The sequence below is a fragment of the Hippopotamus amphibius genome, chromosome 2 (genome assembly GCF_030028045.1).
Source record: "Hippopotamus amphibius kiboko isolate mHipAmp2 chromosome 2, mHipAmp2.hap2, whole genome shotgun sequence".
Classification (NCBI taxonomy): Eukaryota; Metazoa; Chordata; class Mammalia; order Artiodactyla; family Hippopotamidae; genus Hippopotamus; species Hippopotamus amphibius.
The window spans coordinates 47974880-47985086 of record NC_080187.1 but is presented as its reverse complement, the minus strand read 5'-3'; the positions used below and the strand labels follow the sequence as shown (position 1 = coordinate 47985086).

Here is a 10207-nt window from a genome sequence, read left to right as displayed (position 1 = left end):
CCATCCACTATTCACCTGTTTCCTACAACACCTAATATACTGCGCCCAGATCTTTGTAGGAACTCAATAAATGCTTGCTAAAGGACTGAAGCCATCTATCTCAAGTGTTTGCTGTTGATTTCAAGAATTCCTCCAGAAGATAAAAGTTGTTTCTTAACCTATTTGAAAATAATTAGATTAGACTTTTATTTTCAAATATATCTTTATGCTCACTTTAACACTGCTGTTGAGTGACAGGGAGAGTAAATCACCATAACCAAAACTCTACTTAAATTCACACTGAACAAGAATCATGTAAGGCTGTTTTTATTATGCTTTATGTTTAGAGTACATCTAAGTATTTCAGGCATTACTTCATTTGACAAGCAGACATGACATTCTAGGAAACATTTCAACAAACTCCAAGGACTTCACAACTATGAGGAAGAGAGCACATCTAGTCTGCAGTTAACAGGTATGGCAAGCACTTCAAGGGGTTGTCAAGGGAAAGAAGCTAAATGACAACTGGTCCTCTTCTATAAAATGATTATCCTAGACAAGTAGCTACAAATAAAAGCACATGACTATTACAGAACTAGAGAGATCTTGCATCCAAATCCTTCATTTTCATTACAGATAGGACTTGGGTGTCACATATCAGAAGGCAGATGATTCTTTCAGAATAAGCTACATGTTAAGTTTTCTATGTGTATTATTAATGCTAATATGATTAGCTTATGTTTAAAAAATCAAGGAAAGAACAGTTTTGCATTTAAAACCCACTATAATGTATTAGCCACTGTAGGAGGTGCTTAGCTATTGAGAAGTCATCTCTGTACTCTTGTAGTTTACGAGTTCTTCTGAGAAATTTTGATTGTGACCGTCTTGACCTCTGTGTATTCATGGAGACCATATTCTCCGCTAGAGAGAGGGGGGAAAATGCACAGAATTTAGCAGAGCAGAACACACATACTACGGTCAATGATTTGGTACCAGTTTTTTCCTGCTTATCTGGCTAGGGACAATGGAAAATATTTTCTGTGTACAGAAGCATTTCACATAGTAGCTAGCTGACCGTAACAGATCTGCTCTTATATAAATCCCTCTGTGGGAAAATATTTAAAATAATTTTTTTGCATTTTTAAATGATCACGTACACTCAGTAGACTTTCAAAGAAATTGTTCATTTTTGACATTTTTTTCTATTTGACTATAAAAGGGCTCACCCCACATACACACACACACACACACAAATCAGCCCAACAAGAATTTTATTATTTCTAGTTTAAGTTCAAATAAATAAGATGGGTATATTACTAGAGGAAAAGTAGTAATTTATAATCACTTGTGTAGTACAGAAAAATTATAAATTCAACTGTAGCTCAGTTTATGTATTTACCATGCCAACTGGTCCAGAAGTGAGGAAGGGGCTAAAAATGGCCAGGCTTCCATTTTCATTCTAACTTGCCCTAGTATGACTTAAACCAAAATAATTTCTAGATGTAGAATAGATTAGAATAATTAGATTAGACTTTTATTTCCATAATAACTTTTTTTTTTTTTTTTTTTTTTGTGGCACACAGGCTTCGTTGCTCTGCGGCATGTGGGATCTTCCTGGAGCTGGGATTGAACCCGTGACCTCTGCATTAGCAGGCAGATTCTTAACCACTGTACCACCTAGGAAGCCCTCCATAATAACTTTTGGTTCTTGATTCCTTGGCAAAAACAAAAATACCGCCCCCACCCCCAAAACCGAAAAAACAAAAATCTGACCTTATTGTTGGAGGTTTTTATTTGGGGGTAGGGTTGCTTGTTTTTATTTTGTTTTGTTTTGTTCTACAAGGTGGAGAGGGTTCGATTGGCCTAAAATTCAGGACTTTGGGCCTTTTGTGGTTGTTGGATTTTTCTATTCATGCAACCCCTGTCATTTGCTTCTATAACTCTTAAATCCAACCCAAATGACCAGGAATCAACTGGAGGCAATCAGTTAAAATCCTGGTGTCTTGTTATCGGGTTTATTGAGACCTCCTACCAGTTTTGAAAACTGACTGTGAGTTACCCTCTTAGTTAAAGAGATAACTGAAAAGGTTAGGCTAAATTATTCTCTATATTGTTTTGATGAAAGGATTAAATTACATGTACATACAGGAGTACTCTTAAAATCATCACACTCATGCACATGTAGGCTTACAGAGGAGAAAGATCTTGATCTTTTTCTACCCCTCCCCTTTGGTGAGGTAGACAGGTATGCAGAAGACATCTTTTACTCCTGGGTAACCTAATCCTCTTACACTGATTATTTTCTTGGGCCATTAAGCTTCTGAAAATACCTTCTAAAAGCTTCAGTGGGCATGTTCTTCAAAGTAATTAAAGGGTTTAGCCTCAGTTGTCTGAAACCCATTAAAGGATAATATTTTAGTAAGTATTTTATCTCACAAAGTTAAATATATTAACCCATGATTTTTGCCAATAGGCTTTCCATTGTATTTTGGGTTACATGGACACTTGAAACTCTCAGGAGGGTACAAAGTGTGGTAAGTATCTTACTCAAGCTGAAATAAGCCCTGCTTCTTAGTATTCCGATGTATAGACATTCCTATGTCTATGATATAACACAAAAACATCTTTATATTTCTCTTTATATCACTAGTCTATGAGTTATTCTAAAATTATCAATGTACCAATCACCTGAGACCTGATTCAAACGCTGATTCTATTTCAGAAGGTCTGGGGAGAGGCCTGAGACTCTGCATTTCCAACACACTGTTAGGTGATACCCATGCTTCTCATCCAGGGCCCACAGGGGAGTAATAAGATGCTAGGAAAGAGTTACACCTGTATTTCACTCTGTATCCAGCAATGAGCCTGGCACTAATTAAGTAGGCACAGAGGAAATATTTGCTGAACTGGTTTGGCAAATATAATCAAGCAAAAACCATTCATGTTAGCCTACCAGTTTACGACACTTTATTTCTCCCCATTTTGGAAAGGGACAGGAAGAAAGAAATATATTGCAAGGTGTGGAGAGCCAATTAAGTTTGAAATGGCATACAGGTAAAGTCTCAAGTGACCTATGTTAATCTAAGTAAAAATTAGTGCAGTTACACAGAGAGAGGGATTTCTGCCATTTAACTCATTCCAGGGCCAGCACCATGACCTGAGATGCAAGTCCCGGTCTGGGCACTTAGCATCACTACCACACTGGTGTCTGCAAACTACTATTTTTAGCTCTTTGAGAACTCTGTTCCCAACTGATCAATTCCACCTTTCTATCTTTGAAGATAAACTGCAACTGAACTCTTGGGAGTCATTTGAGGTTATCACTCCAGTAATCTCTTTAAACATCTTGCAGCAAATGAGTTAATTAAATTTGCCAAATTTGGTTTTAGATAGACATTAACACTAGCATCCTCAGCTGGAAGTTTTGAAGTAATTACAGTATATTTTTTTCCTTTGTATTTCAAAGAAGGAAATTATCTATACCTACATTCCAGAATTTTAAGAAATTACTGAATGGTTGATTCTTGTTTTCATCCCCCTCTTATTTGATTTCCTTATGTCTCGAACATAAAGTTTGACTAAATTGTATTTAACAAAATTGATGTTTGGTCTACTTTACTTATTTCATCCCTTCTGATTATTTTGTCATCAACATTCCTAGGGAAGTGTATTGACAGCTGGGCCAAAATAATCTAACTTTTGTTACAGCTCTTTGTACAAAGTAATCAGTGCTGCCAAGGGACTCCTCAATAATGGATATTATAAAGAAAAGGAACTAGGGAAGGATGAAACCATTTGTTGAGTCCTCACTTTGTGACAGATACAGTGCTAGGGAATGAACATGTAGCGTGTTTTCTAACTCTTACAACCATCTTAAGAGGAATATTAACCTCTCCCTTTTAAATAGGAGAAAATAGAGGCTCAGAAGTTAGGCAACTTGAACTGGTTGCATGGCTAGCAAGTGGTAGAGTCCGAAGTCAAAGGCAGGCTAGTTAGTCTCCAATTACATTTCCTCTACTACGCCATGCACTTTTGGTGAATTGATCTTCTGCCACTCCACCTCCCCAACAACATTCTAAAGCTATCCATCGCTTTTCACTGCTCCACTAATAAATGTCAGCCAATTTTCTTGAAGTCAAGGCATCTTAATCTGTATCCCATTTAACTCTGAAATCACACTTCCCACCCCCATAAATCCTACCAGTCAAGCAAGTTCACTAACCCCTCAACATACCACATGGAACATTCCTTTAAGAATACCCTCTTCTCTACTTCCTAACACGCTACACTTGTTTCATGCCCTTGATCAAGTCCTGTCTCTTCTGTTAGGTCTTCTCTTATTCTATCAACTGTCTTTAAGTTTTTATCTATTGAATTTACACTGGGGTTGGAACCATAGACTCTTAAGCATGGAAAGGAGCTCATAGACCTTCTACTTTCTTCTCTCACTCCTATCCCCACCACAGATGCTGACCTTGTCTGACAAATGGAAATAGTGAGAGTTAGAGGGATGCCATAAATGTTATAGTCTGATGGTGCCCAGATATTCTGTCCTCAAATACTGCACTCTGCATTTTAACTGCTTCTCTACCTCTGTGAAGCATGGACTCCCAGTTTGTTACTATTTATTTCATAGTGTGTGTTCATTAAAAATACATATACACTATATGTATTTCTGCGTTCTTCCTGCCACTGCAATTATATGGAAGATGGGACATGGTATCGTGTTTCTGGGGCTCCTAGGACTTCATATACATAGTGACTACTTAATGAAAGTATATTGAGAAGGAGGATGGATCATTTTAATATGCCCCCTTTTCACTGGCTCCCCAAAGATAGCTGTTTCATTGTGATTTTGCTGATTTATTTAAATGACAAGTACCTGGCTATTTAATGCACTCATGACCTTTGGCAACTGAGAGTCAGTTTTACTTGCTGTTTACAAAATGAGCAGCTTTACTATGTTTGAGTCCATAAGGTCTCAATATGATGTGTCTTTTCTTCATGATTTTTTAAATTTATTGATCAGTATATGAAAATTAAAAAAAATAAAATAAAATTGTTAAAATTGCTTGAACAGAATTGGCTAAACACATCGCCACTACTTTCTGAGTATAAACATGTATGTGCACATTTTTAAAAAGTCAGTATATCCTGGTTTGAAAAGCAACTGAAGGCTCATAAATGCACTTATATAATATATATATCCTCAATCTAGTCATGACTATAAAACATGTTTTCCTTAGTCAAATTTTCATTTCAGCTTAGATTTTAGTACCCAAAATAACTCATTCATGTTATTAAAAATTTCAGAGTCTATATCTAAAAAAATATTTTAACAAAAATATTTTAACAAATGAGATACTCTTACACTGAAAAGTCTTTTGAGATAAAGACACCTAATTTACTTATGTAAGAGGCATATTCAGATAACTAAAGTGTTCTTAAATTTGCACATTTCTTACAATCACCAATTTGTAGTTCCTATCTCCTTTCTGGAAATGTTTCCCAAATATATTATGTTCATGTATATAGCAAATAATTCTAGAAGTAGGCAATATTTCAGTAACCAATGTAAAGTGCTTGGTATAATCCCTTATGAATTGGAAGAGTTTAAAATAAGTTATATTTCCCTCTGCCATCACCTTTTGGCACTTTTTTGGGGGCAGTGGGGGGGGGGGTTAAATCCAGCATTCAAAAAATTATTTGACAGTATAAATCTCCAGGAAAGAAAAGAGTCAGGTTTTAATTTGAATAGTAGCTAAGGATTAATTCCTTGAGAGTGATAACCATTTTTATCAAGATAAGTATTTATCTTAATGAAAGTTATTCTTACAGTTCTCGACCATTTCCAGACATCTTGAATCCGCCAAAGGGGCAATGGGCAGATAACATACCATAGCAGTTCACCCTGAAAAAAAAAAGAAGTACATTATAGGTCATATTTAACCTACGAAATAATTCCTAAATTTGGAATTTTTGAAATTCAGAGTGTTCTTTAACAACTCCATTAATTTTAATATTACATAGTCATTTTTTTTTAAAGTAGCACTATAAATTAGAATGCAGGAGTATATGTATATATACTGCCTGCAAATAAATTAGTCCAGCTCTATGTGTGGATAGCCATTTTGGCAGGACATAATGTCCCTGAGAAGTTAGAGTTTGAATTATAAAAGCCAGAATAGCCAACACATCATAAGAGAAAGGATGTGGTTTGTGAGAGACTGGAGTTTGTTGGATGGGTGTTCTTTACTGCCTATATTCAGTAAGCTTTGTAGTTCTCTTATGGGTTGTGTACTTAACAGGTTAGAGTCAATTTTCTTTTGCAATTGTAATATGCCTCATATTATTCAGTTCATTTTTTTCATTAATTAATTTAACAAATTGCTTAAACAAAGACCTTGGCAGGAGTTGGGTTTCATTATTATTTATCCCTTGCGATGTTTTAAAAAATGTTTCAAAATGCTTATATGAACAAATGTAATTACAAAAACATGACTAATTAGAATTTTTAAAAATTTAAAGACACGTCCAGACTCAGTCACAGAAACTGACATAATTAGTGGGTTTAATGCATACCTGCCTCCACTCAAATCAGTGTAGATATTTTTAAAGCTCCCCAGACATCTCCAATGTATAGCCAGGGTTGAGAATCACTGATTTAGAGTCTGAAATGGGTCTGAATCTCAGCTGTCATTTATTGTGTGATCTTGATCAATTACATAACCCCACTAAGCTTCAGTTTTTTTCATTGATAAATATGCCATACCAGTTAACAGTTGTAGTAAGGTAAAATGAGATAATGAATGTGAAGACTGTAGTGCAGTGTTTAGCATAGAGTACCTACTAACAAGATCGTGACTGTCCCTCTGCTTAAGAAAAAAGATTCTAGAGTTATCAAGAGGGGCAAGGATTTCTTGGCTGTCTCTCAAGGATAAATACTTTTCCACGTCCAGTGGATTTGGGTGTGACATTATGGGGAAGAAAAATAATCTGGGGCTGTTGCCGGGACTGAGGAGACAAAGTGAGGTTTAATGGAACAAAAATTACTAACAAAGCAGTCCAGAGACTGGGGGCTGGGCAGAGGTTGCCACAGTTTGAGAGGCATAGCCTTAGCACTTATATACTCTAAATAAGTATAAAAATCAGAGATAACAAACCAGTTCAAAAATAAAACAGACATGCTCCTCAAAACTCAATATGTTCCTCCAGTTTAAGACCTTCAGATAACTCTAATAAATCCCAGAGTAAAAAGCTGATGTAAGAACCGAATGCTTGAATAAATACTGTCTTGCTATCTGATTACCTTGGTTAAAACAGAACTTTTATCTCCCTTGTGTGTGGCATAGTGTCAGATGTCTAGAAATTATTTTGGATAGAGTTAAATATATATATATATACACATTATATATATATAATGTTATATTATATATATATATAATGTGTACACACACACACACACACACTCTCTCTCTCTTCTAAAGTTCTTCCAATAAAGCAGGGTTTTTGTTTGTCTGTCTTATTTTCAAACATCAGTGCATGTGATTCCAAACCAAAACTAGAAGTCAGAAAAAGTTCTAAGTAGCTTGTTAATGTGGTTAACATTGAAGAGGTGATACCACATAGGTCTGACTTACCACACTGTCCCAGCCTGCAGAGCAGTGGAGACTGTGATGGCTTTATCAATGTCATTGGTAAAAATTCCTGCCGATAAGCCATAGAAAGTATTGTTTGCTCTCTTGATTACATCATCTAAAGATTTGAACTTCATGATTTGCTGCACTGGTCCAAATATCTATACCACAAGAAATGAATGCAATAAACCAAAGTAGTAGGTTACAACTAAATATTTTTATCATATTATAGTTACAAATCTATATAATATATAAATAAAATATTATATTTCATGTAAATATACTTATGTTTTATATTGACTATAAGGTACTTGGCACATAGTGAGCAATCACTAAATGTTTTTTTTTGTTTTTTTTTTTATTTATTTTTTTGGCACACGGGCTTAGTTGCTCCGCGGCATATGGGATCTTCCTGGAGCTGGGATCGAACCCGTGACCTCTGCACTGGCAGGCGGATTCTTAACCACTGCACCACCTAGGAAGCCCGACTAAATGTTTTTTATTATCAATAAAAACAATCAAAACTGCAGACCAGTATCCCTCAAACCATAGACGGATATCAACTGCAGCAAATATTCCTAAAAATATTAGCAAATAGTGTTTAGCAATACCTACAAAGAATTGCACACCATCGCCAAATGAGGCTCCTTCTAGAGATGAAAGGCTGATTCAGTATTCAAAAATCAATCAATATAATATATCATATTAATAGAATGAAGGGAAAATACCACATAAACATCTCAATTGATGCAGAAAAAACATTTGACAAAAATCTAACCTCCTTTCCTCCTCGACAGATTAAAAACAGAAATGCACTTCCGAACCTGATCAAAGGCACTTATGAAAATCTTACAGCTAACATCATACTCAATGGTAAAGACTGAATGCTTTTCCCCTAAGATAGGGAGAAAAGTGAAGATGCCTACTTTTACTACTCTTATTCAACATAGTGCTAGAATTCTAGCAAGTGAAAAAGGCAAGGAAAGGGAATAAAAGGCATATAGGTTAGAAATGAAGGAATAAAATTGTCCCTATTTGTAGCTGATATGATTGTCTACATAGAAATTCCCAAGAAATCTCCAAAAACCTTCTAAAATACCTGAGTTCAGTGATGTCACAGGATGAAAGAAAATATACAAAAATCAAATATACTTGTATATACTAGCAATAAACATGTGCATACTGAAATCAGAAATACCATTTACAATCACTCAAAAAAATACTTAGGTATAAATCCAATAAAACATGTATAGGACTTGTATACTGAAAATTACAAAATGCTAATGAAAGAAATAAAGATATAAATAAATGGAGAGATCTACTATATTCAATAACTGGAAGATTTAACAAAATAAAAATGTTAATTCTTCCCCAATTGTTAGATATGTATAACCAACTCCTCTCAAAATTGCAGCAAGATTTTTTTAGTATATGGACAAGTTTATTCTAAAATTTATATGGAAGAGCAAAGGAGTTAGCTTCCCTAAAACAATTTTGAAAAAGAAGAATAAAGTGAGAAGACTTAGTCTTTCCAATTTCAAGACTTATCATACAGCTATCAAAATCAAGAGAGTATACTCAATATTTTGTAATAACCTACAAGGGAAAAGAATCTGAAAAAAGAACATATATATATATATATAGATGAATCATTTTGCTAAACACCTGAAACTAACGCAACATTGTAAATCTACTATACTTCAAAAAAAGCAAGTTGAAAAAGAGAATATATGTAGAGAAATAGACACACTGATCAACTGAAGAGTAGAGAACCTAGAAAATGATACACACACAAATATTCACAACTGAACTTTCACAGTTACAAAAGTAATGGAATGGAAGAAAAAATGCCTTTTCAACAAATGATGCTGGAGCAATTGAACATATAGGCAAAAACAAACAACCAACCAACCTTGACTTAAACCTCACACTTTGTAAAATAAAAATTAACATAAAATGGATTACATACTTAAATGTAAGACATAGACTACAAAGCTTTTAGAAAGAATTAAAAAATTACACAGAAAAAGGTGTTTTGGATTTAGGAGTAAACAAAGAGTAGTTCATAGAGTTCATGCCAAAAACACTACCCATAAAAAGAAAAAAATGGATGAATTGGACTTCCTTAAAATTAAAAACTTTTGTTCCGAAAAAGACGCTGATAAGAAGATGAAAAGACAAGCTGCAGCCTAGGAGAAAATATTTGCAAACCACACACCAAAAATGATCAGTATCTAGAATGCATAAGGGACTCTCAGAACTCAACAGTAAAAAGCATACAGTCCAGTTAGAACATGGGCAAAATAAATGAAGAGACAATTTCATCAGGGAAGATACCAGATGGCAAATAAACTCATGTAAAGATGTTCAACATCACTAGCCACTAAGGAAATGCAAATTTAAACCTCAGTGAGCTATCACATCTATCAGAATGGCTAAAATAAAAAATAGTCACAACACCAAATGTTAGCAAGGAAGCAAAGAAACTGGGATCTTTCATACGTTGCTAATGGGAATGTGAAATTGTTCAGCCATGCTGGAAAGCAGTTTGGCAGTTTCTTAAAAAGTTGCATCTACCATATGACCTAGCA

At 34.8% G+C, this 10207-nt stretch overlaps 1 protein-coding gene across 1 annotated transcript in view; it reads right to left on the bottom strand.

The window, feature by feature from the left end:
• Window positions 1–290: 290 nt before the first annotated feature.
• ALDH1A1 (aldehyde dehydrogenase 1 family member A1) overlaps window positions 291–10207 on the bottom strand; it is a 48435-nt gene continuing 38518 nt past the window's right edge. The window contains exons 11-13 of the mRNA XM_057724305.1: window positions 7620–7777; window positions 5816–5890; window positions 291–900 (exon numbers count right to left, since the gene is read on the bottom strand). Of these exons, the coding sequence (XP_057580288.1) occupies window positions 828–900; window positions 5816–5890; window positions 7620–7777 (306 nt within the window). The 3' untranslated portion in view covers window positions 291–827. The remainder of the gene's footprint in view (window positions 901–5815; window positions 5891–7619; window positions 7778–10207) is intronic.